The sequence below is a fragment of the Equus caballus genome, chromosome 27, assembly GCF_041296265.1.
Source record: "Equus caballus isolate H_3958 breed thoroughbred chromosome 27, TB-T2T, whole genome shotgun sequence".
NCBI lineage: Eukaryota > Metazoa > Chordata > Mammalia > Perissodactyla > Equidae > Equus > Equus caballus.
In genome coordinates, this window is record NC_091710.1 from 22,762,470 (window position 1) to 22,785,329 (window position 22,860).

At 41.9% G+C, this 22,860-nt stretch overlaps 1 protein-coding gene across 1 annotated transcript in view; it reads right to left on the reverse strand.

The window, feature by feature from the left end:
• Positions 1–180: 180 nt before the first annotated feature.
• Positions 181–22,860, reverse strand: part of IDO2 (indoleamine 2,3-dioxygenase 2) — a 52,034-nt gene continuing 29,354 nt past the window's right edge. Inside the window, exons 7-10 of the mRNA XM_014736539.3 lie at positions 22,660–22,777; positions 9,116–9,167; positions 2,158–2,306; positions 181–914 (exon numbers count right to left, since the gene is read on the reverse strand). Of these exons, the coding sequence (XP_014592025.1) occupies positions 559–914; positions 2,158–2,306; positions 9,116–9,167; positions 22,660–22,777 (675 nt within the window). The 3' untranslated portion in view covers positions 181–558. The remainder of the gene's footprint in view (positions 915–2,157; positions 2,307–9,115; positions 9,168–22,659; positions 22,778–22,860) is intronic.

The following is a 22,860-nucleotide window of genomic DNA, read 5'->3' on the forward strand; positions in this document are numbered from 1 at the left end:
GCATTTCCAACCTCCTGCCACCAAATTCAACACATGCAGGGAGAAGAGGGCTGGGCCAGAGCCACAAAAACCCCTGTTCTAATCCTTACACCAGTACTCAGTAGGAACTCAATAAGTTGTTAAGTGAATGAATGAATGCATGAATATTTAATTTGTTTTTTCAAGAAATCAACAAGGTGATCTGTTCACAGGCAATTTTATTTGGTTTCTGAAATTTAGAGTGTTTTCCTATCACTTTGCAAAGACAACAGGGGTACACTAGCTCCTCTGTGGGGTTCCGAATGAGAGAGTGCCCAAAGCTGTTTGCTATTAACCAACAATCAGATAAGGAACGGAAATTTCTGGCCATGAACATTCTCCTCTGTGAAGACTAACAGCTCTCAACAAAGGAGAAGACAGAGTTCTATAGGGCAGGAATGTGAATAGGGCTGAGGTCTCTTTCGGATTATTCTAGACAAAACTCGACTTTGATTTTATAGGCCCACCTGGCCACCAAGAGGGGGAGGGGACGAGGGAAACGAGTTTGCTGGTTTTGCATTGCGTGGGAAGGGCAGTCTCTTAACCATGCTGGTGCAGGATTGCCTCTAAAGTTTTATCCCTGACACTCTTCAGGAACCTCAGCACTGAAGTTCCACCTGTGCCCCTCTGTTCTAAGGCCTGGGGTGGTCCTGGGGGATGGCTGGGTCTCTTGTCCTTTGCTTTGGCTGCAGCCGTGATGAGGTATTTGGCCACTATGGTGAGGTGATAGCTGCGCAGCTCTGCCAGGGCCTCCGTACACTGGTTATAGGCTGTCAGAAGTTGGTCATTTCCAGAGGACAGGACGTGGTCCCTCAATGAAGGAGCCGAGTGGATTTCTTCTATGAAGGCCTTATGGGAAGGAGGCATGTAGTCTCTCATTCTGTGCAGGAAATCAGCTGAAAGAAACAATCCAGAACAACGTCATAGCTCCACATGGAAAGATAAGAGAGCCTGTCTGCTTTTCCAGCTATCGATGCAACGAAAACTGCTGTTGTCATCCTAACTGTCCAGTTGACTTTGCGGGCTCTTTTGCTTGTAGACTTCAAATACTCAAATGCCCGTTCTTGACAGTTGATAGGAGATGGGGAGGGGAAAAGAAGCAAGCACATCTCCGCTGAGCTGGAACTAGCTCTATCAGCCAATGCATAAATATATATCACATATCAAATGTGGACAAAGTGTCTTGCTAGCCACCAGCTAGCCACCATGAGGGATATCCACAAAGGTAAGACATAAACCTTTAAACCGATTAGCTAAATACTCTGCTGAATTTTGTTTCCTAAGTGCTTCGTTTTGGAGGGAGTGCTAAGGAAGAGGAAAGTTACAAAGTTTATAGGGGCAAGAAGATAGAGAATGAGCAGCTAGTTTAGTAATAGCCTCCTGAAGTCAAGTTGTTTAAGAATCAAATCAGTAGATATTCATAAGAAATATAGATGGATAATTTGTAGAAAATCCTTTATGTGTTCAGTATTATGCATGGTAAGTCAACCACTAACATCAAAAATCCATGAAAAATTATCATAATTCTAGAGAACTGACTTTTGCGGATGAGACTGGACCCTATGACATCTCTAGTCATTTTTTTTCCTACTCAACTCAAAAACTCTGCACTGTCAAGTGCCTTTTGCAGCTGTTGAACATTTGGCTGAGGTAACGAAAGGAGCAATTTCAAGCTTCTAGAATGGTAGACCCCTCTTCTGGTCTACATAGACTTGGCTTGACGATGCACCACTTATACGGGCAAGGGCTTTAGCAGAGGAGCTCCGACCCATCAGACCCATGAGTAGATACCCAGACTTATCAACACAATGCCATGGCCTTCAACTCTAGATCTCTAGAGAGAGATCTCCTCTCTAGAGAGAGGAAGCTACTGCCTAAGGATCCAAACAAAATTACAGTGAATAGCTGGAAATATAGCAATGTTTACAAATTTGGAAACGAAGCCCAATATCCTGCTGAGATCCAACATTAATTGACTTAACACAATAACATACGGCAGGCACACAGTTTCTTGGTTAATTTAGGGAAGTATAGACTTTATGACATTTTAACCTACACTTTGTTTTATCAGTTGGTAAAAATATCTCTGTTTTTCCTCCCTGTTAAGGAGAAAAGTAAAAAGAAAAATGTCTGACTTACCATTTTCCTGGCTATGACAAATGCCTAAGAACTCATCGAAGGCATGAAGCACTGTGCTCTGAGCTGCACTCCCTCCAGAGTATTTCAGGGGCTCTTTAGAGACTCCTTCATATGTTAACCCCGCAGGCATTGCTGGGTTATCTCTCCATCTAAACAAGAGTAAAAGTCAGAGAGAAGAAGGGGGTGCTAGGAGTTATGAGCATGTTTTCTGATATGGAAACAGGGCGAGCAAGAAAGCAGACATGATTCCACTGGTAAGTTTAGGGCAAGCGGCTGGGTACCTTTGCAGGATGTGTACTTAAGCATCACCTTTTTTTTTTTTTTTTAAAGATTTTATTTTCCCTTTTTCTCCACAAAGCCCCCCAGTACATAGTTGTGTACTTTTAGTTGTGGGTCCTTCTAGTTGTGGCATGTGGGACGCCACCTCAGCATGGCCTGATGAGTGGTGCCATGTCCACGCCGAGGGTTCAAAGTGGTGAAACCCTGGGCCGCCGAAGCGGAGCACGCGAACTTAACCACTCAGCCACGGAGCCGGCCGCTTAAGCATCATCTTGATCCCAACTTCATAAGAGGCCAAAGAAAGCAGCCCTTCTCTTTCCTGATTTAAAGGATTTTTCCAGAGAAGTAAAAAATACTTAGAGAGGAACATTTGGCATTGGTCCCATGACATATTCCTTGGAAAAATTCAGTTATAAAGATGACATCAATTCAGATCAACAGGAACAAATTAGGGGCTCCAGAACAATCTTCAATCCCTCTCTCATCTCACCCCGATGGCCTGTAACTCCACAAGAAGAGATTCGAAAGTACACACACACAAGCACACACATGCACACACACCCACTCATGAGTACAAACACATATACAAATACCCACACACACGTATTTTCGCCCTTCCTTGAAACAGTTATAACAGTTGTCACATGAATCTATCAGTTCTAAATACTACCCGACTTTATGGGAATGCATTTATGAAATACTTTGTGGATAGCAAAGGAAGAGAACAGAGGGTAGCAACAAAGAGAACATAATACAACCCTGCAGGGTACTGGAAGCTAAAGTCAAGGACATGGAGAACTGGAACTGAGGCTCTTAGCATGCTCAGATGAAGTGAATTCCCCTCTCCTCTCCTCTCTTATTCTGTATCCCCGATTCCATTTCTTCATCTTTTTGTCTCTGGGTGGCCCTCCTTCTACCTTCAACTACCTTACTCACCTCCCCATCTGCTCGTTGGCAGAGTCCCGAAGAACCACAGAGTGCATGGGGTGACTCCACGAAGAGACAAAAACAGCAGCACTAAGAACACACACACGTGCACTGATGATGCCTTACGGTTTATAAAGCACTTTCACACTCATTTTCTCATTTGACTTCTTTTGAGTAGATCAAAGCAGGTATTTTTACACCTCTCTTACAGAAGAGGAAGCAAAGAGCTCGAAGCAGCTAAGGCTCCAGGGCCACATTGTTAGAGAATGGGGGAATCTCAACTTGAATCCCAAACTTGTAATTTCTATTTTCATTTTCTCAAGACCCCCATATGTGGATTTCTACCTTTACTAAGTAATAGAATCTTTTTCTCTTATTGCCAGGAATAAGCTACTTCCCTGTTGTTCACGGTTTAAGTAACAGGCTGACGTTGACGTCTCACCTTCTTCCTGTAATTCTATAAGTTACTTTGCCCAAGAGAAGGGGAACACACACGTCACACACGCACAAAAGCCGCAGCTAGACTGCTCAGCTTGCTGTTCCTGACCTTTTCAAATACTTCCCTGAGTTAGGAAATGCTGTAAGAGCTGGGTTGTTTTCTTTAGGGGCTGTTTTGGGTTGGCTGTTCCGTGGTTTTTCACTGAGTGAATATCAGAGTGGGCTTTGTGGGTGGAGCAATATGACTCTAGAAAGAGATGAGGCACAGAAAACATGGAGGAGCACAAGTGGGAAGAGCAAAGGAAGGATTCTGATCATAAGATCATAACATGCTGTAGCTGTTAGGAGGGACAGGTCTATTTTAGGGAGATATGGAATTTAATCTCAGCTTTGATGTTTAGCAGCTGTGAGCCTTAGCTTAGTTAATTAACCTCTATGAGCCTTGGTTTCCTCATCAGAGTAATATTAGTATTTACCTTATTGGGTGGTTGTGAGAATGCACTAAAATAGTACCTCCTTAGTGCTTGGAACGTATTAAGCATTCAATAAATATTAGCCATTTTGTCATATTGTTCACAGTGAGTTGGAATCCCTGCTCCCCCTTTCACTATTTTGTAGCTTTGTACAAATCCTTCTGAGTCTTAGTTCTCCTAATTTGTAGGTACTTCCTAAAGCTTCTGGAAGAATTAAATGGGTTCCAGAGAAATTTTGGGACTTGTCAGAGTTCAGGACACTGGTCCTGATAAAATTTCTAAACAATGTTTTATGGGGAAGAAATATTGAAGACGGGACTGCTACTGTGGTAAGTGGTCCAAATACAACGGCCACACTTGTTCAGACTTGTTCAGATTTTCCTCTGTAATTTGGCTGATGGTCCTATATAGTCATTTCAGTCTCCTCCGCTAGTTCCTTCCCATCATGACCACTTCCAAGTGCTGGACTCTCTTGGGCTCAGTCCTTGAGCTTCTCACTACTCCCACTTCCCAAGTAATCTTGTCCAGCCTCATGGATTTAAAAACCAACTATATTAGGACTATTTACAAATTTGCTCCTGTACCTGGACCTCTCCCCTATATTCCAGACGCATGTATTCAACTGCCTCCTAGAGATCTCCACAGGAATGAACACGTCCCAGACTGACCTCTCGATTTGCCGAAGCTGTTCTTCCTATAGTCTTCCGCATCACAGAAAATGGCTGCTCCATTCTTTCAGTGGATAGGGCCAAAAACCTTAGGGGCGTCTTTGATTTTTTCTCTTCCATCTGTATGCAGTCCAGTAGGAGGTCCTGTCAACTTCACCTTCAATCTATACCCAGAACTGACCGTTTCTCAATGCCTCTCTGCTACCACCCTCGTCCAAGCCACCACCCTGGATTGTGGTCACAGCTTCTCAAGTACCTTCCTTGCTTCCATTCTTGCTCTCACATAGTCTATTTTCCACCTAGAAGATGGAGTGATGACGTGAAACTTAAGACAGCGCATGTCATTCTTCTTCTCAAATGTTGCCAGTGATGCCCCTCTAACTCAGAAAAGAAGCCAACAAGCCTCTGCAGGATCTGGCCTCCTGCTCTCACTTGTACTTTTCTCCTTCTCCCCATGCCTACCTAATCCATTCAAGCACAACTGGCCTCCTTACGGCTCTTCCTCCAAGACAAGCATGCTCCCTCCTCAGGGTCATTGTAATTTCGTTCCTTTTGCTTGGAACAGGTATCTGGGTGGCTGACTGCTCACTTGCTTCAGGTATCTGCTTAAACATCACTTAGAAGTGAGGCATTCCCAGATCACAATAAATAAATAAGAAACTTCATCCACCACCCCTAACACTTCATAACGCCCTGTAGCCTGCTTTACATTTCCCCATATCGCTTATTGTTGTAATATGTATTGTGTGATTTGTTGTTAGTGCCCTGGAGTCAATTCCGACTCCCAGTGACCCTGTGGACAGTAGAGCAGAACACTGCCCAGTCTTTCTGTGCCACCCTCTCACCTTCTGGTGCTGTATCAGACAATGCTCCACTGCTATTCATAGGGTTTCTGTGGCCAGTTTTTTCAGAAGTGGGTGGCCAGGTCCTTCTTCCTAGTCTGTCTTAGTCTGGAAGCCCCACTGAAACCTGTCCACCAGGTGTGACCCTGCTGGAATTTGAAATACTGGTGACAAAGCTTTCAGCATCACAGCAACATGCAGCCACCACAGTATGACAACCAACAGACTAGTGGTGCAGTTCCCTGACCAGGGATCAAATCTGGGGCTACGGCAGTGAGAGCACCAAATCCTAACCACTAGATAAGCAGGGCTTGCATTGTATAATACTTGCCTTTATTATATTAATTTATTCATTATCTGTCTTCCATTATTAAAATGTCAGCTTCACAGGAACAAAGTTGCTGTTTTGTTTTACCGCTCCATTCCCAGCACCTAGAACTGTGCCTGGCATATGGTAAGCACTCACTAAATATTTGCTGAATGAATGAATGAAAAAAATACCACTCTATAATTGGGTATTATATATCTAGAATAGGTAGATCCAAGTGTATTTCTTGAAAGGACCTTGCCAGCTTAAAAGAGCCATCAGGTGCTCAAACAGCCAAGAGACATCAATCAGTCTCCTTTTCATGCCCCAACCTGAAGAGGCTGTGCTGAAGCCTCATTGAAGGTGATGGAGAAACACCAGCATGAAAGTCAAAAAAGGTAAGAGAAGGGCATCTACTTTCAGAGCCCATATTCTCCACTTAGGATGAGATAAGTCTGAGGAAGGAAATCGGGTTTCTCTGAACAGCCCAAGGATTGCTCCCATGCATCCTCGGGCCCAAACTGCTGTTTGTGAAGGAAAGGAATTATTTCCTTTCAAATCTCTGTAGGCAAGGTTATTTTTAGCCTTTCTTGTAGCATATTTCTAGCAAACCCAAGAAAAGGAGAAGTTAAACAGAAAAAAAAAAAAATGAGATGACATTTTTTTCCACAGGGACCGTTAACTCCCCTGAGGAATTCAATGTGAGTAGAAAATAGAGAGAACATGTTTCATCTACAGATGAAATCTCTCAACTCTCCTTAATAAAAACAGTTTTTAAAAGTAAATAAGCAAAACTAATAAGTCAAAAATAGGACAGATCAACAACACAGGAGTGGATTTAGAATTTTCAAGACAATCCTTTTGGGAATTATCAACAAGCCAGATGCTTTTAGCCATTAACACTTATCAAGATATTTAGGATTTGACACTGGTCACTTCATTTAGCTACATGGGAAATATTTCTGAAGGCCAAAAACAGAGGGGTGTATTTACGTAGCTCACAGGTAAAATGTGTCACTGACCCAGAACTTATTTTAATGAACAGAAACTCACTCTCTGGTGTTCATCTAATCATGATAGATAGAATTTGCAAGATATTCCCCCAGATTCCCATCCTAATTCCTAGAACTGTTAATATTATGAGGCAGCATGCCTGCCAATGTAATATAGTATATGGCAAGGCAAAGAGGACTTTGCCGATTAATTAAGGCTACTAATCAGTTGACCTTCATATGGGGAGTTATCCTGGATTATCTAACTAAACTGAATCTAACCAGTAAGGCCTTAAAAGCAAACAGTTTTCCCTGGCTAGTGGCAGAAGACGTCGGAGAGATGCGAAGTACTGGAAGGATTAAGTGCCACTGCTGAGCTGGAGGAGACCATGAGACAAGGAATGCTGGAGGCCGCTAGAAGCTGAGAGCAGATCCTATCTGACAGCCAGTAAGGAAACAGAGACCTCAGTTCCAAAACCCCTAGGAACTGGGTTCTACCGAAAACCTGAATGAGTCTGGAAGTGAATTCTTCCCCAGATTCTCTAGATAAGTCCCTAGCCCAGCAGATCCTTGACTTCGGCCTTTTGAAACCCTAAGCAGAGAACCAAGCTGAGCTTGCCTGGTCTTCTGACCTACAGAAATGTGAGGTAATGAAGGTGTGTTGTTTTAAGCTGCTAATTTGTGGTAATTTGTTTTACGACAATGGAAAATGAATACAAACTTAGAAAAGTGAAGCACAAATAGATTTTCCAGAATTAGGTGCTTCCTAAATCTGAGGCTCCTTAAAACATTGAACAAATTACTTTTTTTCCTTTTGTCTGATCCCACCAAAGCAGGGCTGCATATTTTACTTAATATTTGTGCTAGAATCTCTCTTCTGCAATTAGATCTTTGTCTTGACCCTGACTACGTGCAAAAAGTACAGAGAACAAGAAGAGGCCTACAGGACGGATCTTCTCTCTGGGAAGGGCTTCAGGTCTGGAGGGGGATAGGGGAAAGTGGAAACGGTGAGACACACTCCCAGTTCCATTTCTGCGCCCTTCCTTTTTCCTTTTCCTTTCCCTTTCCCCATAAACCAGGTACTCATTACTCTCAGGGTAGTCTCTAGAAACCTTCTTGCTTCCACTCTTGGCCCCTATAAGGAGGAATCCCCACCCAGGCTGCCTCTGCTTGGACTGTCACACTCCAGACCTACCCAATCTAGACAAAATACTTAGGACATGTTGCACTCCTTCTTGTACCAATGAAATATGCCAGCAAATCTACTGATAAATCAATAAACTTATTGATTTTAGTATTTGGCAGGTCTCTTGCTACATCCAGGCACAGCTTCAGATGCTTTCTATCAACAACATCTCCTGGTTATCAAGATGGCACGCTGGATGATATCTATTTCACATTTTTCACCTCTTCCATCCACTACCTCCACTTTTCGCTTTTCATCATTAAAAATTGTTTTTCCTCTTAGTTAACATGAATAGGAAAGCGATCTCATTAAAATATGTCAAGGTATGACTAATGTATTTAAAATAAGAAATGCATCTAAGAGTAGAGTTCTCTATCTGGAGAAATTACAGGCCATGTGACGAAAGAAGAGTACCCAGGAATATGAAAAAGTGGCTTGAGCAGCTCTTCCAGGAATATTTGAAGAAAGCTTTTAAGGTACTGTCTATACCTCTACCCGCCTTGGTGACAAGGGGAGAGAGTGGATATAAATGATAGAGCTTTGTGGGTGGCATACTGGGCTTTTATTCCTTTCTGTCACCATACTTTTTGTCATTAAGGTGAATACAAATGAATCTAAAATGATGGCCTAAGGACAATTACTCTAAAATTAAACATTCCACCTTCGGTGTCATTTGTCACTCAGATTGTACGCCACTTCTTTTATCTAAGAGTGGATCCAAGTCATTACTTTGCTACCAAGGGTTATTTGTTGTACTTTTTATTCTAGAATATTCTGTTTCTTATCTCATAAATTTGGAAAATGCTACAGAGGCCTCATGCAGGAGAATAGTTGAACTATACTTACCCAGAGAGAAATATCCGGATGACTGTATAAAATACATCTGGATCTACATAATCTGGAAGAGCAATGAAGACGTGAACTTTACTACAGGCAAAAAAAAGCAATTGGTTACATGTGCTCGGGCCCTGCTGCTCTCCTGGGCCGCCTCCTCTGTCTGATCTACCCAGAAACCTGGGATGAAGGCAGCAAGAGGGGGATGGAATGTTCTCTCCTGTAGTCCCCCTCAGTGGCACTGACAGAACTTTTAAACCATTCCAAATGCTGCCCTTTTCTATTTGTGGTACTTCCTTTTTCTGTACTTAATAAGAACAACAAAAAGAGGGATCAAGGCCAATTTAAAGAATTAATGTTTTAAACAGACATGATGTTTGAGAGAATGTGGGAAGTGGAAAGGAAAAAAGCCAAGAGAAAGAATGCCCTCTCTCAAGGATTTCACAAGAGAGGAGAACTGAAGCCACGCACGCCCGAGGGAAGTTCTGCATAGTCAACGAAGGACAGAGGGGTGCAGAGTCTCCTGCCCAGGGACGGCCACACCAGGTCAGACACAGGTTCATTCAGCTCTATTCATTAATCTGTGCAGCTATTGCTCAATCTCAGCCCATGCTTGGGGATAATTGATTCCACTCGTTTGTTAACTTGTATATAAGGAAGCAGGGCCTCACATGTGTACTAAATTTCTTTTTATCAACTTTTGCAGGTTATTCTTTCTTCTGGGCATAATGGGGCCCCTCTGTGACCTGGTATGTTTCTCTTAACCAGATTCCTGTCTATGTCTCTTTGTTTCTGAGAGAAAAAGAAACATCTTTTTTTATGAGACCTAAATAATAACATCGCTTTCCCTTTTCCACCATCACACCTCCTCACTGGTCCTGCATCTCCACTCTCTCTGAAGCCCCATGGGCTCACGTAACTCATGTCTTCCTTCAGCCTCGTGGTTTCCCAATGCTCCTGAGTAGTGTCACATTCTCTCTGCTCTGCTGTGACAATGCCCATGCGTTGAACTTTTCTCTGGGCCCAATTTCTGGGTCTTTCTCATTTAGTGCTCTGTTCCCACAATAATGCTAAGTATTATATACAAATTTTTGCTGAAGCAGTAACAACTGGCCATAATTTAATATTTCACCCAACTTACCATATTTAAGGAGGAAAACTCACATGATTATTTCAGTAGATGTAAAATAATTTTGATGTAAAAACTTTTCAATAAATGTAAAAAATATCCATTCATGATCAAAACATTTCAGCTAATTACAAGCAGGAGGGAACAACCTTGAATTGATAAAAGGAATCCACAGAAAGCCTATAATACATGCTATACTTAGTGTTGAAATATTAAAAATGCATCTTTTAAAATATGGAACAAAACAACGATCAGCACTTCCATTCAACACTGTAATAGGAGTCCTAGCCAGAAGTAAGAGAAAAAATTCGTAAAGAAATAAAAGTTATAAATATTGGAAGTGAAAAAGCAAAACAACAATATTCTCAAATGATATAATTTCTAGATAGAAAACCCAGATAACCTGCAGATAATTATTAGAAATAAAGAGTGTTTATCAAGGTGCTACATTCAAGGTTAATATTCAAATATAAATTTCATTCCGTAAACCAGCAACAAACAGGAGTTAGTTAAATCAAAATATACCATATTCACTAGAAACAAAAATATAAAGTAACTATGAATAAAGCAGAAGCTATCTAAGTCTCTTATGTTGAAAGAAGTTTTTTAAAATTAAAGACATTAAAGAAAAACTTGTCCATGTTCACGGACAAGAAAACTCAGTATCAATATCTAAAAGAAGAACTCTGTCTGAAAAAGAGTTTTCTATCTGGATAAATTTCAGGCCATGTGACAGAATAAGACTATCCAGCAATATGAAGACATGATTTTGGGTAGCTTGTCCAGGAATCTTAGTTAATGCTTTTACGCTATTCTCTACCTCTCTACCTGCCATGATCATAAGACAGAAAGACTCAGTATAATATCAAAATCATGTAATTTTTATCCAAATTAATATTTGGAGAAATTTAATGCAATTTGAGCAAAACTCCTAACAGGGATTTTTGTTAAATGAAATTTGACAAGCTGATTCTAACAATTTATATAAAAGTCAAGGCTCAAAGACAGGACCAGCACCCCTAGAGGAGAAGAGCAAGATGGGGAGGTTTTCTCTCCCTGAAAATGAGAAGTACTATGAAACTATTGTTCTCAAGACAGATGGCCTTGTTGTAGGGAAAGACACACTGACAACGAAACAGCACAGAGAGCCTGGAAATAATTCCAGTCACTTAAGAAAATGTAATGTAAGACTGTGCTAATATTATAGATTAATAATTACTAACAGAAGGAAAATTGAATTTATTTCTTATGTCATATATATATAGTTAATAATTATATGTGAACTAAGACCAAAATGTGAAAGACAAGACAACAATTTCAGAAGAAAATGCAGGAAAATGTATTTCTGAACTATGATTATGAAATAATTTGTCATGCAAGACCTTTTAAAATCTAGGCTTTTATAAAAGAAATGACAGATACTCCGCCTATATTTAAATGAATTACTTCTGCTTTCAAAAGGCATAAGACAAACCACAACGTTTGCAACACATATAACTAAAACCAGCCTCCAGAGTGTACAAAAACCTTACGAAACTTAGTAAATAAAAGATAAAAGACCATTAGAAAAAAAGGAAAGATATTCATTTCACAAAAGAGGGACAGGAGTGGTGAGCACTCACGACTACACACACACACAGAAGACAGTTTAATTAGAAATCAAGGAAATGCAGGCGCGATGTCATCCTCATGTGGAATAAGTTTTCTATTGTCTTCTCTGCAAGGAACACAGATTTAGATAATCGCCCATGAACAAGAGAGCCTTTGTGGGAGTCCAGGAGTCCAGTGAAGAAGTTCCAGCTCACCACTGGAGCAAAACTATCCAAGACTGGATGCGCTGAAGAGGATAAGAACATTGTTCTTTACCCAGGTCAGGCCTCCCCTGAGGCAGCACAGCTTAGTGCCAAGAGACCTTCTCTGCCTGCGATTTCTCGCACAAGGGAAAGTGATAGCATGTGAGTGAGTGCCTGGCTCCCCCAAAGGCCTGAAACCCACTTCTTTCTTACCCCCTCCAGAATCCTGAGCTGTGCTGCACGACTGGAGGACGAGGGGGTGGGGAGCAGCTGGAAGGGTCAGATAGGGTTCTTGGAGGGCATTAAAGGGATGAGGATCCTACTAACCACCTCATGGACTCCAGCAAGAAACCCACCCGCCAGCCACTGGGGATGTCTCACTTGCAGATCCCCCCAACTGGACCATGGGCACCCCTAGCACTCAGGGCGCCTCACTCGCACACCCACACACCTCACACCCCATGGCCAGCTGCTTCTGCACACGCCTGGTGGTGGCAAGAGTGAGCCTTTGCAGATGGCTAGTGAGCGCGTGCAGCAAGCTGGCTGACTCTGTGGGAGGGGGAAAAGCACACCAACTGGGACATGCAGTACTGCCCTAGGAACAGCAAACGGAAGATTGTCAGCCCCTGGCCTGGTTTTGCAGGATCCAGAGAAGGCAGACACAATTATGAATTCTGCCACAAGAGGGAGCAAGAAGCATGGAGCAGGCAGAGCCACAGGTGTGAGAAGGCCTCAGAATCCCCAGCGGGGCAGAGGGAAGGTCTTTCTCCCCTGAAACCAGTCAGTAAAGACTGGAGGAGCTGACTGCTTCTTCAGATACGAAGACAGCAATGCCAGACTTCAAGGAACACGACATATCAAGGAAATGAGACCACCAACGGAACAAAGTAGTTTTCCAGTAACTGACCCTAAAGAAATGCAGGTCTGTGATTTGCCTAATAAAGAATTCAAAATACCTATTTTAAGTAAACTCAGTGAACCACAAAAAACACTAAGACAATTCACTGAAATCCAGAGAAGAACACACATCAACAGGAGAAACTATTTGTGAACCTTACATGAGATAAGGGGTTATTATCCAAAATGTATAAGGAGCTCATACAACTCAATAACAATAAAACAAATATTCTGATTAAAAACTGGGTAAAGGACTGAATTGATATTTTTACAAAGAAGACATACAAATGGGCTACAAGTACATGAAAAGATGCTCAACATCACTAGTCAGCAGGAAAATGCAAATCAAAACCACAGTGAGATATCACCTCACACCTGTTAGAATGGCTATTACAAAAAAGGCAAGAAATAACAAGTGTTGGCAAGAATGTGGAGAAAAGGGAAGATTTATGTACTGTTGGTGGGAATGTAAACTAGTACGGTCACCATGAAAACAGTCAGAGCTTCCTCAAAAAATTAAAAATAGAACTACTATACGATCCAGCAATTCCGCTTTAGGGTATATACCTGAAGGAAATTAAATCACTATTTTGAAGAGATGCCTGCACCCAAACTTCATTGCAACACCATTCACAACAGCTGAGACATGGAAACAATCTAAGTGTCCACCGATAGATGAATGATGAAATAAAATGTAATATGTATCTGTATATACACACACATGCACACACACAATGGAATAATGGAATACCATTCAGCCATAAAAAAGAAGGAAATCCTGCCATTTGCAACAACATGGACGAACTTTGAGGGCATTATGCTAAGTGAAATAAGTCAGACAAAGAAAGACAAATACTGTGTTCTCTCACTTCTATGTGTAATCTAAAAGAATTTTTAAAAAGCCCAACGCATAAAAACAGAGTCTATTGGTGGTTGCCAGAGGCTGGGTGGTGGGTAAAATGAGGATAAAATGTCGGTCAAAGGGTACAAACTCCCAGTTGTAAGAGGAGTAAGGTCTGAGGACCCATTGCGCAGCATGGGACTGTAGGCCACAATACCGCAGGGGATGCTTGACAGCTCTTAACGGAGTAGATCTTAAACGTTCTCACCATCGAAAAAACCACACACACAAAAAAAGTAATTATGTGAGGTGAAAGATGTGCTAACTAACCTTATTGTGGTAATCATTTCCCAATATATACATGCATCAAATCGTCATGTTGTCCACCTTAAACGTACACAATGTTATATGCCAATTATATCTCAATAAAGCTGGGTTAAAAAAGCATCATAGTATTAAAAAAACAGAGCATACAAAATTGGCAATCAATCAATCAATAAATAACTGAATGAACAAATAAGAATAAAGCTGACAATACTAAATGTTGGTGAGGTGGGATTTTAAGTCAGGACAAACAATTGGTGAACAATCTGGTGCCAGTTAGCAAAACTGATGTTCATAGGTTCCCACTGAGCATGCCAGGAGCCACAGCGCACGCGCATCTGTAGCAGCAGGATTGCTGAAACCAGCAAAACCACACCAAACCAAACCAAAACAGCGACAACAACAAGAAATAAGCAGGAGAACAAACAAATCACAGTCTATTTATACAAGAAGATGCTATATAGCAGTGAAAATATACTCCGTCTATATGACCAACATGGAAAACCTTTAATGAAATAGGCAAGTTACAGGAAGAAAACACACAATTCTTTGCATGTAAAATTCAAAAACATACAAAACAAAATAATATGATGTTTAGGAATAATTCTTAACAGTGAAATTACTAAAAAGTGAAAGTGAATGATTAATATCACAATCAGAGTGATGGTAACTGGAAGAAATGTTTAGGGCAATGAAGTTGAAAAGAAGCACACAGAAGGTTTCAGAGTTTTAGGTAAGTCTATTTATCAAGTTGGAAGCTGGGTATGAGGGTATTTTTTTTACAATTGTCCTATATATTCAATTTACTTATTCTATATTGTATATACGTTAAATATTTTATTAAAAAAAGATAAGAATCTAGGACCCAGAACAGTGTGGTCATGTGGCTATTAATAGAGTCAGAGCTGGAATCCAGTCTTCAGATTCTGAATCCAGTGTTCTTTTCATTTCCCCAAAAGTTGATTTGCCAGGGAGAAATTTCAAGCAAACCAGTAGGGAATATATTTTGGGGACTGACTTGGAACACTGTTCAGAGGATACCAAGTGGAGAACTTCATCCTCATTATCATGGGGCACTCTTGCTTCTGGATCTAATGTGTACATTTTGGCTACGAAGGGGGGTTCCTAAAAGCCAGTGACAATATCCTACAGGGAACAGAGAAGCTCTAAGAACACATCTGAGTTACACCGCCTCCTCGTCATGTGGCTTCCTAGTGGAGTGGGAAAATGAAATGGGGGGACTGCAGCTTCTGCCCAAGGCCAAGCCCGGGGCCACTTAGCACCTGGCCAGATGTTTCTGTTGCTGTTGTTCAGCAAAACACAAAACATATTGCTCAAGCATCTTTCTCTTTTAAATCCAAGTGAATCTCAAGAAAAATATAACATCTGGGTTTGACTAGTTTACACTCATCTCATGAAAATTTTGTGTCCTAAGCATTATTTTTGTTTTGTTTGGAAAACCTAAGGAAACTTGTTTTTTAAACTTTTCAGGGGTGGGGACTTAGGTTTCACACTGAGAAGTGACCTTTAAAAAGAGCAAAACTCAGCAAATCCCTGCTTTGGGTCTGTGCTGTAAAACCACAGACCCAGAATTCCTGCAGCGTTTTCACGTTACATTATTAACGTTCATTATGGTCCCACTCGGGGGAGTAGCACAGCCAATGACACCTAAGACAAAGTGTCATAGAAGCATACTCCAGCTATACATCTGACAGTCATGACTACGAAACTCTATCGTTTTCGTGTAATCCCCACTTTTAAATCATGTATTTCCAGTGGATGTCTCCCTGTCACCTTAAATGTGACGTGTCTCAAAGCAAGTTTGTCATCCTTCTATATTCCCTATTTACTTTGAAAATCAATGACCAATCCAATTTGGAAGCTTGAATCAAGTTTCCAAATGACAGATCTCTGCCAGAAGCATCATGATTTCTTTCAACCAGCTTTGAAATGGCATGCACGCATCCTTGGCATCCCCTTCTGCCTCTGATCATATAAACTCTGCCATCCTCAGTCCTTTTCCTTGATGACTCTTGTTCATGTCTTCTGCTGCTGCCACTACTCCAGTCCCTTCCCCCATTCCTGGCTTTGGTAGCATTGTCAGTAGAGTTTAAGCAGCTATATATGTCTGGATGAGACCAGGGCTTGAATGTGACTATAAGTAGGAGTTAACCAGGCAGAGGGTGCGGGGAAGAATGCCTGAAGCTGAAGGAGCAGTGCGTAGGCAGGCCTTGAAGTGGAAGGAGGCTCTTTTCAGGAACTAAAAGCTGGTGTCAGAAAGAAGGAGTGAAGGGAAACATGGTGTCAAACAAAGCTAAATTAAAATTAAAAGAGCCTGGGATCAGCTCATGCTGGGTCTTACAGAATAAGTTAAGGATTTTGGCCTCATCCTTAGAATAAGAGATAAAGGAGTCCTGCTCAATAAAAATATAATGTGATTGACATATGTAATTTTAAATTTTCTAGTAATCATATTTCAAAAAACAAAAAAGGCAAAATTAATATCAATATCATATTTTATTTAACACTAAATATCCAAAATATTATCATTTCAATATGTAATCAATATAAAAATTATTGATGAGATTTTTTTGGTAATGTCTTTGAAATTCTGTGTATAAATTTACAAACTTAAAATTTATTCTGCACTTCAATTTCGATGCTAAATTTCAACAATTAAGTGAAATGTAGTCTTCCTAATAATAAAGCTGTTTTTAACAAAAAACTATTTTACACTGATTCCACTTTTAAATCTCTATTTTAATAATTAGAATTAAAAGCAATTAAGAATTTAGTTTTACACTGGCCACATTTCAAGTGTTCAATAGCCACATATCTCTAGAGGTTACCATATATGACTGTGCCCAGATAGAAACTGAAGGGTTTTAAGAGTAAAGATGCTGCAACTTGCTTTGCTTGGTTTTTTTTGTTTCTTTCTTTCTTTTGGTGAGGAAGATTGTCCCTGAGCTAATACCTGTGCCAATCTTCCTCTATTTTGTATGTGGGACACTGCCACAGCATGGCTTGACAAACAACGTGTAGGTCCATGCCAGATCTGAAGCCGCATACCCCAGGCTGCTGAAGTGCAGCATGGGAACTTAACCACTACGCAACAGGGCAGGCCTCTGATTTTCATTTTTAAAAGTCAACTGTGGGAGTGGCCCAGTGGTGCAGCGGTTAAGTTTGCACGTTTCGCTTCTCGGCGGCCTGGGGTTTGCCAGTTCGGATCCCGGCTGCCGACATGGCACCGCTTGGCACACCATGCTGTGGGAGGCGTCCCACATATAAAGTAGAGGAAGATGGGCATGGATGTTAGCTCAGGGCCAAGGTTCCTCAGCAAAAAAGAGGAGGACTGGCAGTAGTTAGCTCACGGCTAATCTTCCTCAAAAAAAAAGAAAAAAAAGTCTACTGAGGCTTCTGTGTAGAGAATGAAGTAGACTAGGTAAAGGGCAGATGAAGGAGAGGATTTAGAAGACAACTGCAGGAGTCCTGGCAAGCGATGATGAGAGCCAGGTCGAGAGTAAGGGATGGTGAAAACGGGAAGGAGGAGATGCAAATGATATTCCAGAAAGAGAATTCCATTTGTGGTAATGAGTGTTATTTTATTTGGACCTATCCTTCCACTAAAAACAACGAAAAAACCCGAATAAAATATGAAAGCATATTAAAGGCATCAAAGAGCTGAAAAGACGGCAAGGAAGCGCTTAGCAAAACTTTAAGGGAAAGCAGGAACCCAGAGAGTGAGGCATAAAACTAGAATGGCAAAGCCACTTTCCCCTGAAGGCATCTGCCAGTCCAGGGAAGCCTCAGGCTTTGGTTTTAGCGGCTTCTCTGTGTGTGGGGCCAGAAGTAACGCTCTGGTCCCAGCCACGGTGAGGAGTTTTACAGGATACCCTCCTCATGTTAACCTGGGAGCCCCCAACATCCATACCCTCAACTTCAGTGTGAATCAGAGCTCCCACCCCACCCCTGCCTGCCACAGGAGACAAAACGAAGGTTACCTTGTCACTGAGCAAAGCAGGATAAAAACAAAATCTGTCCCTAAAAAGTTGTGACCATTTTGGGCACATTTTCAGCCCAAATTCAATTGCTCGATTAGTACATGAGCCCTCACTTGTTGAACTTGATTTAAGATGGTCCAGGATTTGAGTGTCCCCAAGAACTAGGAATAACCAAACACAAATATTCCTTTACCCTAGTGTGGTGACAAAAGACTGCCTAAAAACAATGTTTCAAGGACAATGAACTTGAAATAGTGGAGGAAAAAAAATCAAGCACACATGAGAACCAATGGAAAAAAAGAAATAAGGAACAAGAAGGAAGCAGAAACGTGTTTCAACTATCAGAATTACCATACAGAGATTATAAAGCAGCCACACTTACTATGTTTAAGAAAACCAAAATCAAATTTTAACAGCAAATTACAAAAAATGAACTAAGAGTTCAGAAGATAATAAAATATAACTTATGGAAATGAAAAACAAAATAACCTATTCAATGTATGTATTTAGCAGCAGATTGTAAGCAACTGAAGAGAAAAATCAATTAATTAGATCATAAGAATTAATCCAGAATGCTGCAGAGAGGAAAAAGAAAAGATGGAAAATAACAGCAAGACTTCCAGAGAATGGAGGGTAGAGTGCAAAGGTTTAAGATTCCCAGTTAAAGTTCCAGCAGGAGAAAAGAAGGGAAGGAGGCATAGACAATTTGTGAAGATTTAATGTCTAAGAACTGTCCAGAGTGATGAATCATACCAACCAAAGAAGCGTAATGAAACCTAAACACAGTAAACTGAACAACATGAAAGACAGACAGATAAAGAGTAACTCTTACAAGCAGACAGAGGAAAAAGAGAATGCCTCCAAACAAGTGACAGGCTGACAGCTACCTTCTCAATGGTGAGAATGGAAACCAGGAGATATTGTACTGATCTATTCAACATCTGAAAGAAAAGAGCTGCTAGCAAAAATATCCTTCAGGAATTGGAGCGAAGAAGGTGATTTTCAGATGAGCAAGTTCAGCAGCAGCAGGCCCTCACTGGAGGAAACGCTGCAGATACACTTCAGGCAAAAGAAATGCCTATGAAGGCGTCAAGAGCAAAGAAGGTTATCGATATGTAAGCAAATCAGAGTGAATCTTAACCATATGAAACAATAATAATTTTTGCTGGGGCTGGAGTGGTAGCATAGTGGTCAAGTTTGTCTACTCCACTTTGGCAGTGTGGGGTTCATGGGTTCAGGTCCCGGGTGTGGACTTATATATCCCTAATCGAGCCATGCTGTGGCAGCATCCCGCATAGAAAATAGAGGAAGACTGGCACGGATGTTAGCTCAGGGACAATCTTCCTCACCAAAAATCATCATCATCATCATCATCATAATCTTTGTAGAGTTTCAGATATTTTTGATGTATGATATGCAATTTAAGTTCTTCCTTATACTCCCAAGAATTCTTCTGTGAAGATATATAAAACTCTACAATATTTTGAGAATTGGCTTTGTGTATGTATGAATGTTTGTGCTTACAGATTTGGGGCCGACACGATAAAACTGGATCTAGGGAAGAGATGGTGGCTCAGATGACGTGGGTGCAGGCGGATCGCCGAGTGTAGCTAACCTATGCATGAAGACAACTTCAGAAATGTGAACACAGTCGTATCATCATATGGCATTTAGTAGAGAAGAATTCTGGTGCTAATTGTTTTCCAGTTAGGTTTAGACAAATAAGTTCACAAGTTAAGACGGACAATTCTTTAGAGAAAATTAAGTGAGCTAATCAGAAGAGGACGACCACAGAAGTTCACTTTACAGGTTAGCACCAATCTACTGATCTAGAAACCTGATTTAAACTGATACCAAACTGTCAGAAGGAAACATTTTGGCTCCTCGTTACTATTAAAAGAAGAATTCTTACGCCTACCAATAGGTCAAGCAGAAGTTGGAAATTGTGTTGATTCAGAAGGAAATACAAGGCAAAAACTTCCACGGCTTTTCACAGAGAAAATTATCCCTCAGCTTTTCTGGGGAGAAAATTAATTCTTAGAGAACAGGAGCTATTAGCAGGCATGTCAAAAAACATGCCTGTATAACCTGGATGATTGAAAATCTGAATACATGTTAGCCTTCCGGCGGAGCACAGAGCTCAGACCCGGTCGAGTTCTCTGTAACCCAGCATGGAAAGAAGAGCTAGACACAGACCCTGCAGGAGGCGGTGCATGGTGAGGGGAGGTCCGTCAGGCAGTGCTATTATGGATTCTGCCCTAAGGGAGTCAGGCTGTGAAAACAGAGCTCTGGTGTTCTCCAGTCGGTGGAGAAAACTGTGTAAAACCAGGAAGTGGAAATTGAGCGTGAGCTGGGCAAAGGCCTAGCGATTTAGGTCCTTAGAAGTGTGAACTGCAGCCTTAAAATGAAGGCTGCCTCTCCTCTGCCCTGGGCATGGCTTCAGGCCTACAGGCCTGGAAAGCAGGACTTTCTGAAGGAGGAGAGTAAAGCACCTAACTCTTGCTGAGGTTGAGCTCCAAATCTGCGGTAAGCTCCATCTTGGGGAACAAAAGCAGAGGGAAGGAGTGCAGTCAAGCCCTATGTATCTTGCAGAAGAAAGTTGTGTGATTCCTTAAACCTTGCAGTTTCTAATATTTATTATTTTTATAATTTCATTTTTCTGGTTACTATGGCTGTACAACAAACCGCTGCAAACTCACTGGCTTAAAACAACCATTGTATTACACTCACGGAGTCTGCAGGGCAGGAATTTGACAGGAAACAGCGGGGATGGCTTGTCCCTGCTTCACAGTGTTTGGATCCTCAGCTGGGAAGACTTGAAGAGTGTGGATGATCTGAAGATAGGGGCCTAGAATCAACTGCGGGCTCATTGCTCCCATGCCAGGTGTCAACCGGAGCACCTATATACATGCCCTGTCTGTGTGGTTGGCATCCTCATTCACAGCCCAGTGGCCTCAGGGGAGGTGGACTTTTTACATGGTAGCTCAGTAGACAAGGTGGCAGCTGCCTCACCTTTTCTAGCCCTGCCTCAGAAGTCATGCGGTGTCACTTCTGCTGCCTTCTACTGATCACAAGATGTAACAAGCCCGCCTATGTCACAAGCAGGGACACAGACTCCACCCCTTGGTGACAGGAGTGTCAAGGTCACATTGAAAAGGAGCATATGGAATGGAAGATGCTGTTGTGGCCATCTTTGGAAAATGCAGTCTGATACACTCCTCTATTTCACTGTAGTGACTGGTAGCAAAACCTTCAAAATAAATTATGTCTCTGTGGGAAAATCTGCTTTTGGGGGAAACAAGGGAAGTAGCCCTGGCACCTCCCCGGGTCGTCAGACGTCCTGCAGAGGATGATCAAGAGAGCATCAGGTTTGGTTCAGGCTGAAGAAGTGACTCTGAAAATAAGCACTAGGAAAGCCTGTGACAGTCAGACACGGGTGTGCCATCTTACTGCACATGTGCTGTGACAGGAGGGCCTCTCACCTTCTAAACGTCTCACTCCTGCTCATTCATGTGATCTGAAGACAACTTGAAATGTACCTCTAAGGATCTTGATATCCTAGTAACAAACTCAGGGCATCCTGGCACAGCTAAAACCCATCTCACTGAGTTTGGAGAGTTTGCTGGGCAGAGGACCTACTGATGTGATCAGGATGGCTTTAAAATTAAAACTCGGGAAATGGAGGAAATGTGAATCTGAAATGTAAAACATGGAAGTTGAACGGAAATAATACCTAACCCTGTGACTTCAGATGGACTTCTCCTAGTGCAAAGAGTCTGGGATGACAAATCAGTTTGCTCTTTTAATAAAAAGTAATAAAGCTGGGCACCATCAGTCTCCTTCTCCCTTCCTCCTCTCCTGTTTCCTGTAAACACTCTCTTTTCCCGGAATCCCTCTTTTTTTCAGTGAAGCAGGATTCAGAGAAATTTGGATGCTCCTCCCTTGACGAAGAGATCACACCCCTCTGCTACACCCTCCTTAAACACATGCCAGGCACGTTTTTCAGGTTCTTGTGATAGAGGAAGTTGAAGAGCTGCCCAGACATTGGAAAAGGAATATAGTCACCGGAACAAGATGTAGCCAATGGCAGGAAGGGTGGGCCACTTAACTGGCCACACCCATGACAACTCATCTCTGCAGTAGCCACGGAGAAGGAGCACCTAAAATGAAGGTCAGTCGTCTCTGCCCACCCAAGAAAAAGAATGATAGGGGCATTAGAAAGTGTTAGGACAAACTCTCTCGTCACATTCTGTTCTGCAGTAGACTAACACTGCTGGGTGGAGCACACAATCAGTCGTTGTGCACCCCATTCCCTCCTCCCAAGCTTCACACGAGACCTCAACACGCAAAGAAATATACGGCCACCGAAGAGAGGAAACTACCCTAATCACAAGAGAATTAAAGAAGGACAAAACCAGAATACCCCTGAAGACTGAGATCACTGCCCAATTGTATGAACAGCAACAGGTTACCTTAAAACAAAGCTGACACACCAGCGCCATCTCGTGGCTGTTGCCCAACCTCCAGGCCCTTTTCCCACAGCAGAGTGCTCAGCCTTCAGGACCCCATACCGTGCATTTGTCCCAAGGTTCTGGTGATGTCCTGAATGCAGAGTCTCAGTCGCTGCAAGGCTTGGAGCAGGAAGTCCTGGCTGCGCTGCAAGATGGCATTCACTGCCTGAACAAGTGCCTGGGGAGGAGATTCATTCACTTACAGTGAATTGAGGTGGAGTGAGCTGCAGAGCTCTGGGAATCCTGGAGAAGAGTCCCCTC